Raw genomic sequence first — 23,915 nt, forward strand, 5'->3', positions numbered from 1 at the left:
TGATGTATCGTGTTGATCGTCGATGTTTGTTATAATCGTCATTTGTTTAAATACAACATGATTTTAAATAAGGCTCTCCAGTTAACATATTAATTTGAAAGGCTTAGTTAAAAAGTTTTTTGAAATGAATACTGACTGAATTTTCATGTACTTAATTTGTGTTTACAATTCATCTCGTACTCGGCATTGAAGGAAAACATCGTGAGGAAAACTGTATGTATCTAATTTCAATGAAATTCTGCCACATGTGTATTCCACCAACCCGCATTGGAGCAGCGTGATGGAATATGCTCTAAACTTTCTCCTCAAAAGGAGTGGAGGCCTTAGCCCAGCAGTGAGGAATTTACAGGCTGCTAATGTAATGTAATGATCTTCTAATTAAGGATTTAGATTTCGCAGGTATAATCACGTGTAGGTGAAAACACGGGTGCATGTCCATCCATCAGATATGACCGGAGAGAGTTAATAAGCCTAATCAACTAATATGTTAAACAAAGAGGGAATATTAGAACTGCCAATGTCCAAAATTTAAAAAATTAAATTTTCTTGATCATAATGCTTAATAACTTTTTAGTGGGCCCATCCGCAATATGACCTCGGGTCTTTGAAATCTCCAACCATTTAAGTTACCCACTAGACTAACGAGACAGACAATTTAAAATACACATTTAGTTTTTTTTTTACGATTATTATTAGGTACCTACCTTGAACTCCTTTACAGATAATTGCAACATGCTAACCAGTTCTTAAACATTGTGACAAAATAATATCGCTTACAGGACAGTAAACGTGTCGTATGAATTATGCCAGTTAGTCGTTATTATTTAATTTCTGCCTAAGCCAGTCTGTCCTAAACGTCAAAGTTATTAATTACAGCTATTATTTACACTGTCATTAATACTTACTGTAAGAGTATAAGAGACTATATGGATTAGTTTTCAATAGTTCGAAAAAAGGTGCATTCGTGACGAAACACTAGATACTGAATATAACGTAAAAAAAAAAAATAAACACGATATATTTGGTAAAACGTATGGTAAAAAGTTTACCGAACGTTCGGTAAATCTGTCGATGTCTAACATGAATGGAATATGTGCCTAATAAAAAGGTATGGCCTTTTTATAACCGCTATACGGACGGTTTCTACCTCTAAGATATACTTGGTTGTGCTTTATATTATCATGGCTAGAATCTATTAAACAAATAGTAAATCGGGTTTTTAAAGATAGTAGCAGCAATGCCCTTTTTTAGGAATTACTAATATTCCTTTTTATTTCACCAGTTAAGCCTAAAGCTCGTTCTAGGATTGGGGACGATACCCAAGGGGTCAGTCTTGAACTTCCGTCTTTTTACATCTCTAGGTGGCCCTTAAGCCATTGCGCTGTTGACTATTCAAATTATATTTCATCTCGTGCATTGCGATGAAGGAAAATAAGAGGACAGAAAGTATCGTGTATCAGATGACATTTTGAAAAGTATATAATGCATCAACCCAAGTTGAAGCAGTTTAGTGGAGTCTGTTCTAAAAAATCTCCCTACGAGAAGAGGGGAATTACTCAGAAGTGAAAGACTTATAAGCTGTTACTTATTCTCATAATGTTACAAAAAGTTTACTAATAAAACATTTTGCCCTATTATTGACTACAAAAAGTATCAATTTTCTTATGTTTACCTGTTGACCAGTGATGTGTGAATAAAAAATAAAATGGTATAGTTTTATTCAACAAGTATTATTTTCCAGGGTCACTCTGAATCAAAGGGTGCAAAGAAGAGGGAGAAGAGTGCGAGTGGGAACGGCAACAAGCCAAGTCGTGGCGTCGCTACGTCGTTCGGGTTCCGTCGACGACCAGCCAGCACGTCACGAGCTGACGACAACGCACGCAGAAAACAAAAACCTCACGACAAAAACGGAAATGGTGGTAACGTATATCATATAACAAGCCACTAAGTACATTACTAATATTATACATGCGAAGGTTTCTTTCGAAGGTCTAATAACGCCAAAACTGGTGGCTTTTTCTTTAATTTTCTCCATGGTTAGGATATTTATGGCTTATATGGTCGTAGGTAGGGCCGGATTTAGGGCCCCTGGGGCAACTTAGGACGACTCTAATTCATATTGTAAAAAATAATTTAAGCAATTTAATTTATCTACAGGTGACCATTTATAGAAAAATATTTCAAAAACTTTTAAGACAGTAGTCAATAAACGTCAAAATATATACCATACGTGTATTTTACTATATCTACATATATATTAAATTAAAATCCGGCCGAGGCTATAGGATACTTTTTCATTTATTATTTATAAATAAATGTTTGAGTGTTCTTATATAATATATGTATATTATTATAGTAGTGTTGAAAAAATATTATAGACACAAAATTTATAAAAGAGATAAACTGAACCTTAAAAAATATGACGTAAATATTGACATAAAAAAACTAAGCGTTGAATGAACGGTTAGTTTAAAAAAAAGGTAATGTGCGATGGGTTGTATTACCACCAAGTAGTCGCTTTGCGCGTTACTAGGCCATTTGCCAATACAAAGGAATATATTTAAAAGAAAACAAAAAAACTTTGCTCAATGTCATAGTAAAAAATCACTGCTACAAATAAAAATATTGATGGCGTGTATTTTGCACGATCACGCTAATCGAGCCTTAAGAATGGCATCAACATTTATTCTAAACGTCACCAGCTACAGCCATTGCTATTACGACGTGACGGTTAAGTTTTAATTCAATTAACAAGCCACAGATACAATGATAAAAAATATATTTTATATAACTTCTCTGAACTTCTTTGAAGGATGAGTAAGACAATTAGAAGTGTAATAAAATCCTTGTTCGAATAGCTGGCGCCGCATTTTCGGTGTAAAGAATACTTAATAATTCTTATAGTGTAATTGTCTTGAGTGGTCCCTACTTACCATCAGGCAGCGCGTTTTTTCTCCTGCTACCTATTGCAAACTATATATGTATGTATATACAATTTTATGTACATTTCAATATGGTTTCATTTCATAAAATAAATATTTATTGAAAAATTCGGACCAGGGTCTACAGAAGACTTGCGACCTGAAGAGGTGTTGTCTGGTCGGTCAACACCCCTCGCGAGACCTCGCAAGGAAACATCCGGCCAACCGCTCCGTACAAACAGGTACTTATCATAAATACTTGCATATACATTGCAACTTCATGCATATATTATTACAGTCATTTTAATAACAAACATAGGTAAATATAGCATATGAAAAACCAAACTCATTATAAAGTCGTCAGATAAAAATGGAATAAATATATTCACCCCAAAAATAAATGTATATAATATATAATAAATAAATACCCCAAAAGCGCGAGCGAAGCCGTGAACGACAATTAGTTATTATAAAAAATTTAAAAGTTTCATAGCAACATAATTTATTAGACACGTTTATTTTCAATAAAATAATTTACGACCAGGAAAAAAAAGTTAAAAACAAAACAGGTTTAAAATGTTAATTGCAATAGGAAGCCGGAAAAAGAAAGTTACATATAGACTACAAAAAAGGGAAATTATCACATCCTTTCGCATGTCGTATGCGTATCTAAATTTTAAATTGATATATTTAAAGCAGCAGTTACGACACTCCAAACAAGTCCGGTTTATGCGAGATTTAAGCATAAATTACAAATATACAACTCTAAAACATTTTTAATGTGCGCTTAATTACTAGATAGATTAAAAACAACATAAATTAATAGTTTGTTTATGTCACTGATAGTAAAAACGTAACTCGTAATTTAGTTTTATTTTAAATATATATTTTATGTATAGATTCATCTTAAATTATAATAAGATATATATCTCATATATCTTAATATACATAAACATTGCGATCTGTCAATTCCTTTCATTTATGTAGCCGCAAAACGAAACAAACTAGTTGTTGCTCTTAAAATAAAACAGGCGTTGCTAAATAGATGCTCGATATTAAAATGTTTACCTCATATATTATTATACACAGGGCCGGATCTACCATATGGCTTTTCGAGCTTCAGCTCAGGGCCCCGTGGATTCAAGGGGACCCCAGCTAAGTCAAGTCAAAGTCAAAGATAGGCGACAATGCTAAAGAAGGAATAACTTTATTAAATTAAACAGATCGTATGGTTTGCAGCTCTGCGAGCCCTACAATTAATCAAACACATTAAATTAATTTAATTCAAGTCTACGTTCAGATATGTCTTACGGGGCCCCTAAACTTACGGTCCGGCCCTGATTATACATTAAATCCACACATTTTAGTTTCCATTACACATAAAGTCATATTAATGGAACTAAGTCATCATTAACGATGACACTGAACACAAATGACACTGGCTATTTAATTCCCTAGGTTCGGTTTCAGGCAGCCGCACAGCAAGACGGCCAAGGTGGCTGACGTGAGCGTGGCCGCGGAACAGGCCTTCGGCGCGCCGATCAAAGATAAGGAGACAGGCATCAATAATAATGCTTTAGGTACGTTTACCTAATGTAATTTCACCTTTGTGAACGTTGTGATTAACCCACTGCTTTGTAATTTATTGTGTGTATGGCAGTATAACCTTATCGTAAATATTGTGTGGAATATGGTGGGATTCAATCACTAACGGATGTTTATATATAAAGTTAGTTATTTCTTATACACATATTTTCTTTAATTTATGGTTGTTTATTAAGATCGATATTGATATCTAGGGGATGGAAACATATAAAACACTAAGACTCGCCGTGACCATCCTCGTAGTTAGTTTTTTTGGGTTATGAAAATGAGTTCGTAAATTCGTTAATCGAGTTTAGAGGCATGTTATGTTGTAAGCATAAAAAAATAAGAAAAGAGTCTGAATACATCATACTCATTACTAAAATATTAATTTGTATTTTACTTTATTAAATTTTACTTCAAAACGACGAAAATATATAATTTTCATTGTTTCCGATTAACAGGATATACGCTTAACATCAGTGGAGGTCATTTGAACGAATCGTTAATTAGCAGATTGAATAAATTGCCAATACAATTTAATTTCTAATTTATTATTTATTAAATATGTTTGTTAAATATTGAATTCTACTATAAACTCTATACAGTAAGATGGCAAGGTTACAAAAATAAAACTAACCTGGACTAACAGTTATTTACAAGTTAAGATAATTTTTAAAGAAATTTAAATGAAATTTCAAATTAGCTTTGCCCGGGATAAGGTAAAGGCAGTAACATATCTAGGTATACTTATAAAGTAACATCCAGCCCCGACTGATTGACTACCTGATTCTACATCGTCGAGCGTAAACTATTAAAGCTAGGGCCATGAAATTTCTTGAGTAAGGTCGTTTTATTGTGCAGACATCCACTAAAGAAGAAATTGTGGATATTCTAACCCTTTTTAAGTTAGAAACATAAAACTTAATTTTTGAGGTACTGAATAAAAATGAGTAGATACGTATTTAAGCAACACCTAGTAAAAAACAAAACAAAAACATTGCTTGCTTGCTTTATAAACATTTTCATTTCATTTGAATAAAAAATGTCTCCAGAAAATAAGATAAATATGTTTACTTTTGTGCCCATTGTTTTTAAAGTAATATATACTTTTCATATATATAATTTTTATTTATATATATATTAAAGAAGGAATAAATTATCATTTGGCTAAGTCCGTAATCAATTGATCTGTTGACGGAAAGTAATTCTATTGTACTATGAATATAGACAATCATTAATCTTTAATTAATTTGTATACTACGTCGATAGCTTTATTTGGAGAACACAATAAGCAAAGTAAGACAGACACAAGGACGCTAAAATAAATGCATATACATGACGTACGATTTTCTTTGTTATAATTTACATTTAATGATTGATTAAATGTATTTTTGTTTATACATAAATGTCTAGAATTTACTTTAGATACTTTATCCGTTTTGGTAAAGGGCATTGGCATGAATAGAAGTAAATTATTGAGAATATCCTGTTGAGAATTAAATATTCTCAACAGGATATTCTCTACTGCGTTAGTTCTAATTATATTTTAAAAGTATGCATTAATAAATAGTATAAATTTCAATACGGTTTTCAGAGCGTTATATCAAATAACCTTGCACCGATATGTGAGATTTATTTTAAGCGAAAAATATACTTTATTTAAGTAGGATTTACATTTTATTTTTTCGTCATTTTAAAGAACTATATTAAAAGTAAATCTGGTTCGGAATGTATGTTCTACCGCGAAGAACTGGCAAGAAACTCAGTTATATAAAATTACATATAAAATATCCTCCCTGAAAGTCAACAAGTTTTAGCTTCACGCATTTTTATCATGTATATAATCTTGTGTTGTATAATAAGCTTTATTTATTAATTAATAATAAAATAAAAATCATATAAATCAGGATAGTGATTTGGAGAAAACAAGTGAATCTTAACCACTAAAAGATCAAGAGCCAAACCCGGCAAGTACTACTTCGCGTGCTTCATTTGTGTCAATAATTTTTGTCCATCTCGGCGATGACGGAAAATATTACGAAGCAACCCGCGTTAAATCGTAGAAATTTAATCATTATCTCACAATTCACAATGGAGTGGTAGTAAATTGCTCATAAAAAGGGGAGAAGGCTTTTGCCTAGGCTGTCTAAATCATATAAAAAAGGACTCATCGTAATTTACGTAAATTCTAAATGAAAAATTTATTGAACGTTTTTTTTACAGATAAGAAAAGTACAAATCAATACAACTTGCCACTCCTCGCGACCCAAGTTTCATCTACCGGCGTCACTTCGATCGTGGGTGCGGCTGGCGTTCCGAAGCCGGTCACCAAGCAAACTGTTATACTGACGTATCAACCACAGCAATACCCGACGCAGGTGAGATATGGAATCTATTTCTTATACCATTTTATTCCTAAAGCCGCTTAGTTCCGTCTTTCATTTTTTTAAATATGAAACAATAATAATTAAGTAATTACCTATGATTAGAAATGATAAATTAACGAAAATAAAACACTCCGTATATGTTATTTATCGGTATAATGTTTATGTTTTTATTTAACATACAAGTATTATACTTTTCATTAGAGTTAGTCAATGAAAGTAATTTTTTTTTCTTGTTATAATATATCACGCTAAGTTTTTTTTTGTAATTATATAATTAACAATTACAACAATTGCAAGAAAATGTTTGCGTGTGATTTGCTTTACTAGAGTTTCAATTGAACACATTAAATAGCATGGGACAATTTTAAAGTAGGTATCAGAGGTAAAAGAAAAGTTAAGGAACATAACGACAACCACACATGTAGACCAGACGAGATATTCTATTAAAAAAAATCGAAATTCAACAAAAAGGAATGAGATACGTAATGAAATTTTCACAATAGCACTGCACAATGCAGATATGTATATGCATTTCTATAAAACACAGAATCCCACTTACAGAATCTTAAACGTAAATAATTGTCAAGACTTTCTATGAATCAGATCTTTTAAATAGAAATCTAACTATAGTACTGCTTACTACTACAAATATATTACGTAAGAAACAAATTTGGCACCAGACACTGAGGACTACCCAATCGTAAAATTCTGAAACGGCCGCTTTATAGCTGTCTTTAAAAAATAAGCAGGTGATTAACTCGGTTTTATTATGTTTCATTTTAAAAAATATTTATTTATACTTATATGAATATGAATATATTGTATTTAATGACGCAAGTCCCTTTATGACATTTCGTGTTCGAGTACGTCCATTATATTATCGTTTATCTTACAGAATAGTTCTCATGATATAATTAAGGTAGGCATACGAGCAAAGAGGCCAAATGACGTTAAGTGGTCACCACTAGCCATAGACAAAAGCACTGTTCGCTGTGTAAGAAATGGTTAATATTTATTAACACCAACCAACCATAGGAACTATGATGTTATGTCCCTTATGCCTATAGTTACACTGACTCAGTCACCCTTCGAACCGGAACACAATTGAGTACTGTTTGGCGGTAGAACAACTGATGAGTGGGAGGTACCTACCCGGACGCGCTTGCACAAAGACCTACCAAGTCTTCTTTATACTTATGTATAAAAACCGCAATAACGATATAGGCGAGTTTCAATTAGGTCATCAGAACTATGGTCAAGACTGGACATATGTTTTAACATAATTGGTTTATCGTAATGACGTTAAGTATCTTACCCTTGGCATTGGATTTCCGCTCGATGCCTTTTTTCTGTAATTCTTAGAAACTTATGTCATATCCATTGAACAATTAAACAATAATAGTGTTAGAGTTTCGTTACCAAAAAGTAGCGTAGTAGTAAAGTGTGTTTATTTATGGATACAATTTTAGGAAAATAACACTCATGATCCAACGACACGGCAATAGACAACACTAAAGTCTAGATCAACGTATGTACAAAAAGAAAAAAATATATAAATAAGATTCGTTTATTATTGTCATGTATAGGTTGCAATTTTATAACCAAATTGTATTAAATAAAACGAAATTCAACACAAATAATTTCTTCGTTATCTAGGAAACACGTAAACATCATAGAGCTGAAACGCCCAGCCGAGCTACTTCACTGCCTCGGAGCCAAAGTATCGAACCTCAAAAGCCACCGGGGAAATATACATTCCAAACAAACCAGCTACCGAGACCGCAGTATCCCTCTGTAAAGAACATCGATGCTAAAACCACCAAACAAGTAAGATTTAATCTCCTTTTTTAAATACATTGTAGACAAGATTTATATAAAAAAATGTCGTGTTTTCAATAATGAAGAAATTATACATACAAAGTGTTGTTTGCAAAAAATAATTACAAAATTGAATAAATGTTTGTTTCTATTCATAATTTTAACGTAAACATTATTAAATTATGGAAAATTATAATTTATTACTACTTCAAAAGTTTATTAAATAAACAGGATAGTAGAGTAGGCAAAAACGAAACTCAATTTTTCTTAGATCATAATTACTCTTACCTTACGTCTGAATTAATTTGCTTTCATTGACTATCATCTTTAGAGACACTTAAAAATTCTCAAGATAAACTGTATGCGAAAGTAGTCTTTAGGTTATGAAAAAAAGAAGCGTTTTTTCTGTGAAGTGTGAAGTAGGTCATCCTTCATCTATTTCAGGGCTGTTGATTTTGAAACCCGTGCCGTTAGCTTAAAATATCACTGCATAGTGCATTCGTATGAAATACATGAGATACGATTCGAAAGATTTGTCACATAATAAATATAAGTAACATCAATTTATGCATGAATAAATAGGTAACAACTACGAAAAACTATAAGTAATCTTTAAACTTTTATTTATTCAACGAAATTGAATAAATCAATATCATAGATCATGATTATATAACATTCCTACTTTAAATTCATAACTTGCTGAAGATATAATATTAAGCTAGCATTATTCGTCACGGCTTTGTCTGCATAATTTTAATTTGGTTTAATCCCAAAAATAATTAACTGCATAATTTTAATTGTCTTAATCTGCTACGGCGAAAGCCACTTTGATTGGATAAAATTGAACTATCAGGGATTGGAAAAAGGAAAGGTAGCCCCCTTCCAAAATCACAATTTCACAAAAATATTTCTTAGTGCAGTGCTAAAGTACAAAATGGAGATTCCTCCAAACACTTCGTATTTTTAGGATATGTCCTTTTATATAATAATTTAGTTTGGTTCGATTAAAAAGGTTTTATATTTGAAAATATTTTGCATAATAACAACTTACAAGTGTATATTGTTTTCCAAACGAATAATAATATTCACATGAAGTAATAAGAGATTGTAAACGCGAGTTACGTATTTTCTTACTCCTTCATGTTGTTTAGTAATTGAATGACCTCTTTTCATTAGAATTAATTGTCCGTGTACTTACTGTTGCTTTAGAGTAAGGCAGAGTACGAGCTAACGAACACGTGTAATTATTTGTTAGACAAATATACAGTGTTAAGTTATTTTTAAAAATCGTTATTACACCTAGTAATTAAATACTAGACGTGTTTGTGTGTGTGTGTTTTTTTTTTGTATCGTGAGATAAATCTTACGATATACGCCCAGTTTACATTGATCTGCTACTTCTTCACAAAGGTACATTTGGCTGTTGTATATTGTATCGATGTGCTGTCTCTCGTATTTGAGCTATGTTTTTGTAAAATACGACCTCAGCAATGGTTAATATTTTATATTTCATATTTATAATGTGCTCGAAAGTGCAGTGAAAGTTATAATCGTTATGTGATATGTTTTATACGTTTCCAGGTTGTGAATAACACAAGAAAGGCCGGTGCTGTCGACGGATGGAGAGAAGGTACTGAATTTGTACAATTAAGATTTAAAAATAATAAGTAATTAAAATTCAAAAAAATTTTATTATAACAATAATCACATCAATATATATTTGCAACATTTAAAAAAAAATAACAAAAAAATCCTTAAAATATAAATAATAATAATTTCAATTATTTATACATTACATACCAACTTGTACGTGCAATATTCGTCATTAACGTTATTTATTCCTTTATTTTTCACGGTTCCATTCACTAATTAAGTAATATAGTATACAATTTAATGGTCAGGTGCAGGTTCCGCAGTATCCGCCGATTCGGGTGTGTGGACAGGGGGTGAGGGGGAACTTTCGCCGCGGTCTCGTCGCCGTCCACGCAACCTGGAGATGGTGATGCGGGGCGCGCACAGCTTCCACTTGAGAGAACTACAAGTCGCTGATCTGGACATAATGGGTAAGTCATCATCGAACTAACTAAAGGTTTGTTACTTTTATTAGTATTACTTTTGTTTTATTTTCAAAGTATGCCACATTTTTATGGTCTCCTTTCAAATGTACACAAATTAGCTTTTCCCCGAGACTCGTTATCATTTGTATGCCTATGTCTTTATTCAGGCTACACCAATATCAAATTTCATTCAATTCGATTCAAAGGTTTAATCATGTCGAGGTTACAAAGCACAGACAAAGTTATTTATGAATTTAAAATTTGTATATATAGTGTATAACGTAGCGTTATGGCGTTTGCTTTAATCAATTGATCAATGAGGAGGCTAATCCTTCGATCGCACTAGATTCTGTATAACCTCGTGAGAATTTTCTATTTTCCCTCGAATAAATTATGAACATGAAATTGCCTACAATTCAAGAAATATCTGTGCAATCAGACGATGTTCTTTGAAATTATGTGATTATCTATATAATAAATTTAATCTTTTAACAAGTTATATGAATAATTACCGATACAAGATTTCTAATACGCAACCAATGAAATGACCTTGGTTTTATTTGTTTCTTTGTTTACATTATACACAGAACACCCTTAACATCCCAAAATAGTAATACGTCTTTGGCGATTGAATGAGTGAATATCACCCAGAAGAAAACTTTCTTAAATAATTTTTCGTCAAAAATATATAGAACACGGAATTTTAAACTTAATTTACATTTTCCGTTACGGTTATTTTTTATAAAACAATCCTCACTAGCCAACCGTGTATCGCATATTTTCTGAAAACATATTCCTGCTTATTTAGAACAAGAGCGTGAAATACATGCTCGTCACGTCAATAATCTAAATTTAAGGCGGATGAAACTACAAAACGCATAGCGAAGGTTTAAGTATATAATATTACTATATAGACATAATTATATTCTAAACTCTTCTGCATCGCTACATCTCCAAAGTTTTATGTATACTAGTTAAGTATATTTTTACTTACTCATTACAAGAGATCTCGTCATTTGTTGGTGTACATTAAAGCGTGTAAGTACACTGATCTAAGATGATGTTCCACTCAAGTTGAAAAATTAAATTTTGTAATAATCGTGCTCAACGATTTAATTTAATACTATTTGTTGCAGATGAAGCTGTAGTAACTGGTCACGCAGTCATCCCTCTGCCGAAATTACCAAGTTTATTCAATGAGGCATCCTCCCCTGAATGCGATGAACCGTTGACGTCACCATCGCCTGTCCTAATTGAATCTAAACCCATAGTTGAACCCACCCAGAGTCATTCCCCGATGTCCACTTTAGAGCGGTATAGGAATAGAACCAGACCGAGTAGAATTCAAACCAATGAATACAAAGATGAAGAAAAGTTCGTTTTGGACAGAGCACAACCTGAAATATTAGATAAGCAGGTAATACTTATAGTAATAACGATACTTAAACATAAAATACTTGATTTTTAAAAGATATTTTCGCGTAATAAACTAAAATTACTTAATTCATTGTTTTGGTTTTAAGTATATAAACGTTATACAAAAAGTTATACCAAAACCAAGATCAAGATAATGACGGAAAAATATCCGAATAAGTAAAACCATTGAAAATTGAATGGGACGATTTACTTAAATTATAGTGTCGGCTACAGCTTAGAGCCGTTTACAAAAACAATAAATTAAGTAATTTTAATGTTTAATATTTAAAATATAAAATTACAAGCGTTTCAATTCAGTTTTAGGAATAATAGTCATATCTCCTAAGATTGTTATCAAATAAAAAAGTTCCTAATTGAAAATAATATTAAGAAATAAAATATATATATATTTTTACATACACACATACACAGGCTTTTAATCGCATGATATGAATTTAATGTCCATATTTGCTATTTCAGAAATCATTTATTAAATCCTCAAGCGGTGTGGTGTCCCCAGCAGTAGACTCCAGTAAGGAATCCAGTCCGTCTTGCAAAAGTGAGGCTAGTCATTTCAATAGCAGCACTTGGCAAAGTCACGCTGCTGGTGAAGCAATGGCGACTCGGTAAGTCTAATATTAAAGACCTTATAGCCGAGCAGAACATTTTAAACTCAAAATTAATTAAAAACTCCAGACTTATTTTAATTATAGATTTGTAATATAAATTTATACTTCTCTGTTTCAGATCTCAAGACGACGTATCCCTCGCACTCAGTGTCTCCAGCTGTGAAGACGAAAAATCCAAACTTGAAGCAAAACAACATGAAATTGACGATGCAAAAGTCCCAACTAAGACTATAGTTATAACAGATGAGCCACCTGTTCCTCATCCTCTACTGATGAAATCATTGACTCTGAGTCAACATGATTCTCTTCGTGGAACTATGATGGGTTAGAATTTTTTACGAATAAAATCGAAATCAAAATATACTTTTATGAATCGATAATTTAATAAGTTATTACGTTCGCAGTGTTGAGTCTATCTACAAAAAATCGGCAAGAAATATATTGCCTCTAGAAATAGAGTACTTTTTCAACTACATATGTATATTATTTCAATAAAAAAATTAAAAAAATAAATTCTTCATAATTTAGTTACAATCTCTTCTCATATTCGTTACACCAGAATCCAGGAGTATTTCACAATAAGATTCATGATTTTTTTTAAAGTAATATCAAATATATGTTTCATATTATATTCTAAACTATAAACTATTTTTTAATTCAGGTTCAATGACAAGTTCGAACTACAGCACGACTAGCACATGCACAAACCAAAGCACAGATCACAATCTGACGCTGACTCTTGAAGAATCTAAATTTGATATGTCCGCTTTAGAAACCTCTACCCAAAGTCTTCTAGACGACGAAACATCACCAGCAGATAGTTTGATATCTTCCACGAGCACTAGCGATTCTAATAACGATTTGCACGTTGAAAAGGACGCACCATCAATATCGAGTGCTTATCAAACAGCTAATACTAAAACGAGGACCCCTGACCCCATAGTGGAGGAGGACGATAGGGTGGATGGTGAAATCCTGCAACCAGTAATAGAAATGAGGTAAGAATTTTATCATATTTAAATAAACTTTATGAAGTCTAAACAACTATAGCCTATTCCAATGGAAGTAGGAAAAAAGATAATCAAACCTTAGATTTACGTATTTCATGCGATTTGCTCGCTATATAACTCAGCTTGTATATTGCACTACTAAGAGTTTTTGATTAATATAAATCTTTATTTATAATACAACACTTACATAACATAACCACTTATTGTCGCTTTAATTGTACTTCCAAAATTTCGTTAAATTTCGTCGACGTTCAAAACGCCATTTTTTCGCAAATCCATAGTAAATATCATAGATTAATCAAGCTCTTGACCAATGATTTTGCGTCAATTTGCTGTCAAATGTTGTTTATTTGTTTTTTTTTTTTCCTTTTATGTTTGGAATAGAGTATACTTATATCTTGTAAGAAAATAAAATTAATTTTGGTTAGGTTCATAACAAATTTATAACCTTTAATAATTGAAATTATCTTTAATTTTCTTAACCTTATTTGAATAATACATATAATAATTATTGTATCTGAATTTATAGCAATGATGGTACTGGTAGCGGCGACAGCGCTAGCAAGGATATTACACCACCCTCCCCCGGAACACCTACCCACGCGTCTGGATCATTATCATTATCGGATGGAAGGGATTTCTTTGACGATGAAATTGCAGATCAACCAGCATTGTTATTCAGAAGTAAGCACTTAGTGGTATCTAATTGTTATGTAATCAGAACAAAACATTAATTTAATTAGCAAATGGGTTCAACGTTTTCTCTCTTTTTTAAACACTAGTAGGTCTCCCGCGAAACTTCGCGTTTATTCAAAATATTTTTTAGGAATTTCGAAACCTATGAGAGGTTTTGTTTTGAATTCATTTCATTGTAAACTGCAAGTCACTCATTTACATTTGGCGCCAAAATTATGAAACTTTTTTTAAATGAAATTTCTAATATCACATTTGAAATACAATGATTTCACATTTTAAATAAAATTTTAATTTAATTAGGATTTGTATGAAATATGATATTTAAAAAAAAATATTTTTCTTTATTTTAGAAAATAATCAAGGAAGTCCGTCCGTCAAAAGATTAGATTCTGATACTAAGCAGCTGAGGAGATCGAGAGAACACATAATGTCGAGTCCACAAACTCAAAGAAGTCGGAAATGTAAGTAGCTTAGCGATTCTGTAAGAATTCACTTCTTATCTCACTCGGGAAAAATTGAACGTGTATCCTAGTTTATAATGACTATAGTCAATATCGCATATCGTCATCTCATCATCTGACATTTAACGTCCGTGTACGGTGAGTTTCGAGTTATAGTTTTAATTTAGAGAGCTTTTACAACATATCATCCCTGTATTTGAGGTGTAATGTAACAATGCTGTTAATTTTCTCTGTACAAGAATTCACTTATCAATAAATTGCAATAACGCGACTAATTAATTAATAGAAGACTTTGTTAGTGACAGATTTCTCTTCAATGAATACAAATTTGGTAGAAATACATAATTTTGGTAAATGCAAAACACGTAAGCAAGTGAGCTTTAACAAGTAATTTTAGTGGCCGTTTTTTATCTTTAATGATTCGTTATTGTACATTAGTAACCGTTCGTTTTTGAGGTCCACGAAATTAATGCCCTTAAAGTCGTTCATATACGCAAGCTTACGAAACGTGTTAGGGGCGCTATTGAAGTACGCCCCGTATAGTTCTACCACTCGTAAGCTAATCGATTCTTACCTTCAATATAGCCGGACATAAATTGGTTATGTTAAAAGAACCGGATAGAAATTCCATTAGTAATTAATCTTTATCTCAAAAGAAGTTACATAAAATCAATTATTTACATTTATAATAATAATTACATTTCGCTGCCATTGTTCCGTCTGTTATGTAAAATACTTTTTTTTATAAATGTATTATGACATGACAACTCAAGTCCTAGATAAAGTTCGATAGATTATTGTGTTGGCTTATTCTTACTAAATATTATATTTAAATAATTTATAATCACAGTGGTTGCCCAGCCCACATAATCATTATTTAGAACACAAATGAATTTGCATGCTTCGAACATATTTTTATTTTTTTATTAATAAAACTTAAGCTCATAAAAAATATATATATAAAAAGTACCAGGGGCCCGTAAAGGATTACGTTCACGATTCTATTCTGATCCAACTTCGACCGAAACGCAACTGGATCGTTGTAATAAGAGAATAGGATAAAGGCACCGATTACGTTTCAATTCTATCAGGACATAATAAAAGGGGAGGAATGGAAGTCTTCTATTCGTATTGGCCATTTGAATATATTTACGTCTTCTGTGGTCATCTTGTTTGCTCTCAAACAAGTTTTCGGCGTCTTAAGAAATAGCCAAAATATGATTTCGAATTTACGAAAAAATTATAAATCCTTTATTAATTTAACATAAATTAAATTATTTTTGGAAGGTATTCAATTTCACGAACACGATTTGAGGTCGTGACCTTTTGATCCCTTTCTCGCACCGTCTCTGAATTATATTATGATAAAGTCAAAATTTATTAGTAGAACCTCTGAACTTTTTTCTTTTTTTATATAAAAATAATACCCAAATAATATATAGAGTTTTTATTTTACCAAATAGGTGGTCGTAATCCAGCAACAGAGCGAACTCCGTCTTTAGATACGCTGTCAAGTCTGGCCTCTGACGATCTTATGATGGACAATGATTTGGCACAATCCATCACTAGCTTGCAAAGTGTAGACGATTACATTGAAAGGTAAGCAAACATTTATATAAAACTTTTAAAAGGGAAATGCACATATTGAAGTTAATTTTACATAATACGTTACATCACAGAATACAAACATTTTAGTAACATCAAGTGTTATCCAATGGTAATAATGAGCCATGATGGCCAGTTAAAAGAAGTGAATCGTAACGTAACCGATGATTATGAGTTCGACCACTACTGAATCCATATGCTTAATTGGTATTTATGATTTCGTGTTCGGCGGTGAAGGAAAACATCTTGAAAACTTACCCAGCAGCGGGGCATTAACAAGCTTTTACTTTTAGAAAAGCTACCTTCTAATTCAGTGTTGCTAATTAGGCGTATAAGTAAATCTCCTACGTCAATTATTTATAAACGTAATTAGTTTAAATTGAATTATAAATAACAAACATCTCATTAAAGTTCAACAGTACATACGTAAAGCGACCTAAATTGAAAGTATTATGAATATTACGTAAAACGATAATTGTGACGGAAATGATTTAACATCTTAGCGAAGAAATTACCCACCATCATTACTTACTATCTGATTTAAGACTGGATTAAGTTGATTTTGATTATCTATCTAACACAATGGAGTAAGATTAAATAAACTAAATGATGAGTCATCTTTTGTAACTCTTCAAACCTGAGAACATTTGGATTTTGGAGTTTGGGCTCATATTTAAAATGTATTTATAGTTGAAACGAAAAAAGTGTATCTTACGTTACATATTTTTTTCAATAATTGCTCATTACCTTTTTATATAATGTCAGGTAATAAAAATAAATAAAATGTTTTGATTATTAATATTTGAGGCGAATTTATTGGGTAATTTAAATAATATTTATATTTGTAATCGTTTCAATGGAATTTCGAATTGAGGTCTTACGTAAGACCTAAATAAAAAACTTATATAATAAAATATTAAAATTTTAACAAGCGTGTCCGATAAAACACTTGATTAAATGTATGTAGGTGTGTATAAAACTTAGATTGATATTTTTTTAAATATTTATGTCTCATTTATAACAACAGGTTAGACAGTTCGCTTCGAAGCGGGCTGAATTCTCTCGACGAGCGACAATTACGACAAGAGCTATCAACGTCTAAGACAGCTGTCCGTCAATGGAGCCAACTACTGGAGAAGAACAACATGCTCGACCGACAGCTGGCGGCGATGGCACAAGGGAAGACCGCGCCCGACTCGCTCACTGGCAGCACCACGAGCCTAAGCAACATTGGGTAAGTAAACACATACAATAGTATTAGGCGACAGACCACACGACGCTGGAGACTCTTTCGAGACTCTGTTCGAAAAATCACCATACCCAGATTCAGTAAGATTTGGTAAGCAAAAACAATATTAAGAAAGGATACACATCATCTTGTTGATGTTATAGTTAATTTACTGTAATATTTTGTTTATAAACACGGTGACTGAAATGAATGTATCTGTTTTCATTTTAATCTGATAACAGATATTATAGTCATACTTCGCATTATATTAAGTGTATGGGTTTTTCGATTGTCAAAATCGGTAATGAAAAATATGTGTTACATCACAAAGTTTTATTTCTCAAATCATGTAAAACGGCGTATATAAGAGATAAATATTAGTTAACGCTGAAATCACTTTTAAAATTTAAATATCTTGTCCATTCTCTTTTGAATTGTAACGTGGATAAAAATGCAATTTCAAATTAATTGTTTTCAGTGAAACAGCGGAACGGTTTCTTTTAACGTTTTAAATCATAACGACTTTGTTATTGCAGAAGGTCGTATGTAAAAAAATAAGCTCCAATTTCAAACAGTTAAGTCATAAAATTACTGCAATGTAACCAGTTTTCTAGTAATATATAAATAAATATAATAATTTTCATAAAAAGATTATTTATGTATTACTAGCTGAACATGCGGCTTTACTTGCGCGAAATTATAGAACACAAATTTCCAATTTTTGCTACTTTAGGGGATGGAGTTTCGTAAAATTCATCCATTCTTAGCGGATGTTTACACCCTATAAGGAAATTTCAAATTTTTAGGTGTTATAGTTTCTGATATGTAGTGATTAATCAGTGAGTGGTACTTATTTCGCTTATATATATGTGATTACCTGGCAAATAATCACATATAAATCCTACAGCATATTCCAGTCGTAGAATGAGTAGAGATAAACAAACTTGAAATTCACATTTTCATCGTTTGTACGATTCACTAAAAACTCTGCTGCATTATGTTAGTTTGTAGTGCACAAACAGTGCTTGAGCAATATTTCTTTATTTATTATAAAACTCTATAATATTCCACTTAACTATTTATAGGTACATCATACCTATATCTATTGTAATTCACTTCGAAAGTTCCGATAATAGCTAGCCGTCCTCTTTTAGGAATCTTACGAATCTTATTTACTATGGGGTATGCAGATCTCGACCAGAGGAAAATATTTTTATATTTTGGTCAATGGTCCATTCTATGTCAAAATATATTTGGTCTTAGTCCTCCTGTGATTGAAATATTCTTTAAACAAGTTTACAATAGATGATTTTGCACCAACAGAAGCGATGAAAACTGTCAGTGAGATCTCTATTGTTAGTAATGTTTATTGAAAGTAGCCTGAAAGTAGTAAACAAGATAACACTCACAAAGATACCACGAACTCTGAAAATCAAACAATTGAGATATTATTGTTGATATTTGACAATCATCGTGATCAAACAATGGTAATTATAATGCTATGCTAATGATCTGAGAAAGAATAACTTTAAAATAGATATTATCATATGGAAAAATCAAACGATTATTATGAATTTGTGTGATTATTTCATCTATATAATGACATAAATAATATATACGGAATCGGAAGTATAATTTCAAATGTAACTTTTAAACGATTAATTAACTTCTTTGCCATTTTTACCGTTTCAATACTTGAGGTAAAATATAACTTTACAGGTTTTTTATATCAAATATCACGATAAGTTATACGGATTACCTTCTCTCAAATATACCTAGACCTTGCTTTTACTTTATTAGAAACAAAGATATAAGAAACAGATTAAAACATAAAACTGTAATTACCTACATATTTTACGTTAAATATAATATCGTCACGAACGGTGATTGAACTAATAAACTATTTTTGGAATTTAAAATCGAATGTTTACAAAACGGTCTCTTATATTTCAAAACCAGTATTCGCGTGATTGATCACAATAGAAGTCATGGTTAAGTAACATATTGTGCACCAACTGTTGCTTTTGTATTTGGTTATAAATTAAGAACAAAGGTATATAAAGATGGTCGTTATTCAAAAACTGTGGGTATTCATTTGACCTCCATTTTAATTGACAATAGTTGTTACACAACAATAGGAATAATTCTGTAGCGTCTTGAGACCGACCTCACCGATATACCTATTGTGCACGACGGTGTACTCCGAACGCTGCTTTTAAATGACTCGTTCTATCTGCCTATATATATTGTCCTTAAATTGTTTTTTTTTTTTAAATCAAGTAATTTCATTAGTCTTCACCTGTAGGTCATTATAGATACAAAATACATTATTATAGACTACTTTTGTCTCCCGTGTCTTCGCTCGCGTTGGTCATCAGACGTAAAACATAAAAAAGTAACCTATGCCCTTTCTTAGAGTTAGAGCTTGCTTTATAAAAAAAAATATCAAATTTGATTTAGTGATTTGGCCGTGTAAGAGCAACAAACCGACAGAGAGACGGACAGAATTACTTTTGCATTTATAGTATTAGTATAATATTTAATTTCATATGTATATTCTTCAAAGATGTGGACAACGTCTTGTTATTAACCATAATTAACTTTAGCTAATGTTTTGTTTCGTATGTACCACTAATGTTTCCTGCAATTTTGTTTCTTGAAATCTTTAGACAATTCTAAATTTGTTTGGTAACATCATTTGCCAATCATAATTTGTTTCGTCGGAACTAAATGCTTACTTTATTTTGAGAAAACATCCTTGCTATTATTGTACTATTGAATATGTTTTAAGTTATACTGACAATAGGCGCAAGATTTTTTAATAAGACTTTATTTTATAATTAATTTGTAACGTTGTGAATAAGAAAAATCATAATATGTAGGTATATATAAGCTGTGCGCTTTTTCAATGCACTGTTTTAACTAAAACACAAAAAGACTTTAAATTTGAAGTAGTTAGTGAAACTAAGTAAATACCTAGGTTTATTAACTAAATCAATTTAGATTTTACTTGATCCAATGAACCTGTTCAATTGTATTCTTTTTGGCACAGGAATCAGATTTCATCACCATTAAGTTGTTTGGAAGCAGATTATATGACGCACTGGAAATGCACTAATATACTTTCTTTAACTTGCTAATAATTGTTTTCTGCACTCTGATAAATTAACAAAATAAACCTAGTTTTATTAACACCATTTAAATTAAATAAAAAATGCCACAAATTAATCGAGATTGACCGTTTAGAAATAAGTTTCGCAAGAGAAATTTAATGTTCCGAGCCCCGATTTTCAAGGTAAATTTTACGGTGAGCTTTGTGTCGAAAGGTCCTTGCTCTATGTGGTAATCGGATAGAGCGATGCAGCTGGCTCTGCTTGTTTCGGATCATCTCACCCGCCTGCGCCCGCGTGCCATGGATCGTGAATTGTGATGTTAGTCTGTGATGCGTCGCGCGCGCGAGTGTACGCCGCGAGTACTGATCTTTAAAACACGTGCGCTATAAGTACGATCGAAATAATCTCCGATACACCGGTCGTTGAACGCCGAAATCTGAACTCGAAAAGTTATTAGTGTAATTAGATTAATGTTACTTACTCGTACTAAGTATGTGTTCCTAGGAAACTTGTGGCATATATAATTACATTAGTTTCGTTTTATTGGATTTGTGTTTTACCGGTACATTTTTTAGAAGCAATGTATATATTTCATTTGCATAAAGTTCATTGACATTTATATCGCATTATTTTATTAGAAATATATGACACACAATGGCTTTGATAACTTATCACCGGTGTTTTCCTCAACAAACGATGTTGTGATTATTAACAAAATATAGGGTAGTTGATATTGTATGTATTCAGTTTCAAACAGGTGAAAACAATTCTTTTAATAGCATTTATACACTAAGTATAAGAGTGATTTATTTATTTTAAATCACTAAAAAAGCTATAAATTTTAGGATAATAAAGTGGTTATTTCCTGCGAGCATCCCAAACAGCTGTTGGGCACAGCTGTTTTGAAGTCAAAGGGATCTCTTGTGTTCAGAGATTTATTTATGCCTTTTATTCACGTGTATAAAAAAAGGTTCCTTTCAAATGGAATGTGTCATTACAAAAGAACATATACCCCGTTTTAATTACGAATTAAATCACGTTTGAGAATAAACTAGATGCGTGTTCTATCATTTATTGACATAGGCATTAAATACTTATTCTAACAAAACTTTAATCGTGCTGAAATAACAATTTGAGATTTATTTTTTACTATAATTACATTTAAGAATATGTTAAATCTCTCGGTTTTGGTCTAAAAAGGTCGTATATATTTTTTTTTCCAATTTAGATTTTGCAGTAGTAGGTATACTTATTTCCAAATAGACATTTGCGTAATCACTTTTTTATCACACATCGTCACATTATAAGTCAAATTAATAATAAAGCGCAATAACTACAAATAATTCGGTATGTAAGTTCTAGAAGAATGCTTTTTCATTAACCAAAATACATGTATTAAACGTATTCAAATGAACTATATTTATCTCAGGAGAAGATATAAAAGATATATAAGAAAAACATATGTATATTATACCTTACAAATTTAATAAAATGGTTATCTGTCAATCTTCAAACTAAAATTGCAATAGTCAATTTAATAATTCATTACAAAAAACTAAGAAATTATGAAATACTTTGTTTACAATAAGGAGAAATCATATAAAACCACAATATAATAATATACCATGTTGTTTTGTTTTATCTGTAACAAAGTTTGTGGTGTGTGGTGGGTGTGGTTTGAGTGTAGCTCATATTCCCACCCCTATTGTTGTCAAAGAAATCGTTGCCATAGCAATATTGAATAGCATTGCTAAACTTTTTGAAAAGTTCAGTGCAGAAGAATTCCCTATTCGGTATAACTGAAAATGTGAATTAATTGTGGTAGTTCATTCTTCAAGTGACGGTATTGAGATAATTTTTTTGAATTGATTTTATTATAATTTGATATAAACGTGTTTGTTTGCTATATTTTTACACAAAATACTTGCTGCTGGGAATTCTAAAAAAAAATATGAACATTTTTTATAATCATGTAAAATTTAAAAATACCTTGCTATTGTGTGTTTTTATTTGTATTTTAATAAACATCTTTCATTATAATTCATTATAAAATTCACATTGTATTTTACTAATATTATAAATGTGCAAGTTTATGTGTGATGTCGGTCAAACAGTCGAACTGGGTGTGATAATAAATAAAGTTTTCGTCGATTTTCAGTAATAAATTGGTTCGTTTTTAGTCGTTGTCGTCATGTCGGTACATCTTGGTTAAACCTACATTGCTAACCGGTGATATCTTTATGTTTAATTCAATACTGTAACATGGCGATTCAAATGTACTTTTATAATCATACTTCAAATAACAATATTTTTAATTTGGACCTTTATAAACGCCCAGCGAAACGGGCAAGTAATAGTTAGTGCAAATTAAATATTATACTAAAAAAAATCAATCACGCCGCAAATAAGAGAGAGTTGTCTGACTCTAATCCATTTTCACTGTTTACTATCAGTCACCGATTTTATATAATAATCTCACAATGCAGCAATATGAATTTTAATGTTATAATTATTTAATACTGAACCTGCGGCTTTTACCGCGCGAAATCTATTAAACTTAACCTATAGCTCAAAGACGTTACCCCCCCATTTTACCCTTCGAGGGTAAAAAAGTAGCCCATGTCCTTCCCCGGGCCTTAAACTATCTCCATAATAAATTTCATCGAAATCGTTTCAGCGGTTTAAGCGCGGAGACAGAGTTACTTTGCATTTATAATATTAGCATAGATACATATTGTGGTTTGATTCAAAGAAGATTCCAGAATTTCTCAATATAATAACGATATTTTTATAAAGGAGTTGTTCAATATTTATTTTTAGATCGTCGCTTATTAAACAAAGTTTAACGCATACATCGATGTGTCTGTGAAAGATATGAATCGAATGTGGTTCATCTCGTGATCCAGTGATAAGTTATCAATTCCAATGCGATTTGTCATAGTATTTTCGAGTTGTTTTCATGTGATAATGTTTAAAACAATTTATTT

At 31.5% G+C, this 23,915-nt stretch overlaps 1 protein-coding gene across 10 annotated transcripts in view; it reads left to right on the forward strand.

The window, feature by feature from the left end:
• LOC125065515 overlaps positions 1-23,915 on the forward strand; it is an 83,328-nt gene that overhangs the window by 37,884 nt on the left and 21,529 nt on the right. For 6 of the 10 annotated variants that reach the window (XM_047673194.1, XM_047673195.1, XM_047673196.1 and 3 more), the window contains exons 2-16: positions 1,742-1,919; positions 3,061-3,163; positions 4,380-4,501; positions 6,732-6,886; positions 8,552-8,722; positions 10,295-10,343; positions 10,615-10,776; positions 11,907-12,187; positions 12,667-12,812; positions 12,934-13,139; positions 13,477-13,813; positions 14,355-14,509; positions 14,872-14,982; positions 16,446-16,581; positions 17,615-17,821. In XM_047673194.1, coding sequence (XP_047529150.1) covers positions 1,742-1,919; positions 3,061-3,163; positions 4,380-4,501; positions 6,732-6,886; positions 8,552-8,722; positions 10,295-10,343; positions 10,615-10,776; positions 11,907-12,187; positions 12,667-12,812; positions 12,934-13,139; positions 13,477-13,813; positions 14,355-14,509; positions 14,872-14,982; positions 16,446-16,581; positions 17,615-17,821 — 2,519 coding nt within the window. The remainder of the gene's footprint in view (positions 1-1,741; positions 1,920-3,060; positions 3,164-4,379; positions 4,502-6,731; positions 6,887-8,551; positions 8,723-10,294; positions 10,344-10,614; positions 10,777-11,906; positions 12,188-12,666; positions 12,813-12,933; positions 13,140-13,476; positions 13,814-14,354; positions 14,510-14,871; positions 14,983-16,445; positions 16,582-17,614; positions 17,822-23,915) is intronic. The other 4 variants (XM_047673191.1, XM_047673187.1, XM_047673188.1 and 1 more) reach the window with 4 other exon arrangements.

Source organism: Vanessa atalanta, chromosome 7, assembly GCF_905147765.1.
Source record: "Vanessa atalanta chromosome 7, ilVanAtal1.2, whole genome shotgun sequence".
Taxonomy (NCBI): Eukaryota; Metazoa; Arthropoda; class Insecta; order Lepidoptera; family Nymphalidae; genus Vanessa; species Vanessa atalanta.